Raw genomic sequence first — 1,593 nt, forward strand, 5'->3', positions numbered from 1 at the left:
CACACATTCTTCAATAGCATCCATTACTGGTTTCAATTCTTCTTTAGTAAAAAATGAAGGTACCAGTACAAACCCATCATTGAAGTATTGCTTGACTTGTTCAGGAGACAATTGACCTGGTTTCTTATCTTTTGGTTGAGGAGGTGGAATTGTGTACACTTCAGGAGCAGTCTCAACTGTTGCAGCTACAAAAAGAGTAAATAAATGACTGAAACCCTTTTAGAACTGTTACCTAAGCTGTAGCTCCTGTTTATAAAGGCAGCAGTGATGGTTTTAGGAGCTCTTGCTAGCAGAGAAGCTCTTTTTGCAATCCTGAAAAGAGCAGCCATACTGGATCTTTCGAGTCAGCAAAATTTCTTGAGCCACACCCTTCAAAAAAGGCGTGTGTTATTCTATTAATTGACTATGAATAGATAATGAGTTGATTGTGCACATAAATTAAGAATAAAGTTTAAATTTCTTGAAGTATTTCTGAATGTCTGATTTGACATAAGGTCTTGTAGCTAAACATGTAGGGTAATTCTCAGGTTGCTCCACCCACAACTTGTACTGAACTCCTCCTTCACTCAGAGACGCTGATAACTGCTTTAAATCATCTTCATTCTTAGCCTACAGTATACCATATAGCATAACACTTTAAAAAATTGCATACGGTCTAATTTCACCTCAAGGACTATTTTATGCATGCTATCCAAATTACTGAGATATGTCTGAACCACTTCCTCATCACGATAAAGATGAAGAGCTGCTGTTGATGCATGACATGCTTGGGCTACCAGTGCTCCAATTGGCCAGTTGAGGGCTGTCAGCAAATCTCTTCTAAGTACAATGTACTGTACAATAGCTGCTCCTGCCATGTCAGTGATAGGTGTGGTGGTTAACATCAATCAATAGTCAATACAGCTTTAAAATAACAAAAATTTAATGCAGCAGAAATACACAAAGTTATCAAACAGCTTATGCAATTGTTTCTAGTTTAAGCTTTTGTGTGAGAGTGCCAGGAGCTTCCACCTGCTTTAAAGGACTCTGTGTGTCTGTTTGGGTGTGTTATGACCCATCGATTCATCCAAGGACCATGTATTGTTGTATCAAATGCATTTGTTTTCTCTTCCTCAGTGACATCAACACCCATCTGAAGTTTATTACGATCCAAAGCTGCAAATCCTTCCCAATCGATTACATAGTTAGGATTATCAGCTGAACGCATCAATATGGATTCCTTAAGACCATGGAAACCATTGGATTTATCAGGACGCTGCCAACGAAGGTCAAGGCTCCAGCGTACTTTATCAGAAAAGTTTTCAAGACTTCTGTGAGGAATGCAGTTATTGAGGAAGAGGACTCCACCCAAAGGTACTTCACAAGTGACCACGTCAGTCTTCATGTTAACTCCAAGAGTTTTCTCCATCTCTTCCTCAGCTAAATCAACATACCAAGTACCTCCAGCACAGCAGGTATGAGTAGCAGTCTTACCAGCCCGATGCCCTCCTTTGACTACTTGCATGCAACCATTGAGCTTTGTAGCATCTAGGAGTGGTATCCAGGCTGTTGCTTGATGAGTAGTGAGGCATGTCTCATCAAGGTATGCATGTC

At 40.1% G+C, this 1,593-nt stretch overlaps 3 protein-coding genes across 3 annotated transcripts in view; all 3 read right to left on the reverse strand.

The window, feature by feature from the left end:
• Positions 1–364, reverse strand: part of LOC100639497 (uncharacterized) — a 1,176-nt gene extending 812 nt beyond the window's left edge. Inside the window, exons 1-2 of the mRNA XM_020000388.1 lie at positions 233–364; positions 6–185 (exon numbers count right to left, since the gene is read on the reverse strand). Coding sequence (XP_019855947.1) covers positions 6–185; positions 233–329 — 277 coding nt within the window. The 5' untranslated portion in view covers positions 330–364. The remainder of the gene's footprint in view (positions 1–5; positions 186–232) is intronic.
• Positions 365–395: 31 nt separating this feature from the next.
• On the reverse strand, positions 396–891 carry LOC100639371 (putative peptidyl-tRNA hydrolase PTRHD1). Its single transcript, XM_003388841.3, has 2 exons — positions 666–891; positions 396–609 (listed from the first exon to the last, which is right to left on the reverse strand). Exons 1-2 carry the CDS (start codon positions 882–884, stop codon positions 439–441), a joined length of 390 nt encoding a protein of 129 aa, XP_003388889.2. The 5' UTR covers positions 885–891; the 3' UTR covers positions 396–438.
• Positions 878–1,593, reverse strand: part of LOC100639622 (uncharacterized) — a 1,525-nt gene continuing 809 nt past the window's right edge. Inside the window, exon 3 of the mRNA XM_020000389.1 lies at positions 878–1,582. Coding sequence (XP_019855948.1) covers positions 977–1,582 — 606 coding nt within the window. The 3' untranslated portion in view covers positions 878–976. The remainder of the gene's footprint in view (positions 1,583–1,593) is intronic.

This window comes from Amphimedon queenslandica, unplaced genomic scaffold (genome assembly GCF_000090795.2).
Source record: "Amphimedon queenslandica unplaced genomic scaffold, v1.1 AMPQUscaffold_13194, whole genome shotgun sequence".
NCBI lineage: Eukaryota > Metazoa > Porifera > Demospongiae > Haplosclerida > Niphatidae > Amphimedon > Amphimedon queenslandica.

Coding starts and splice junctions, on each gene's coding strand:
- LOC100639371 (XM_003388841.3), bottom strand. CDS start 884: ATGTTAACCACCACACCTATCACTGACATGGCAGGAGCAGCTATTGTA. Junction 610..665: donor TGCATAAAATAGTCCTTGAG/GTGAAATTAGAC, acceptor GGTATACTGTAG/GCTAAGAATGAAGATGATTT.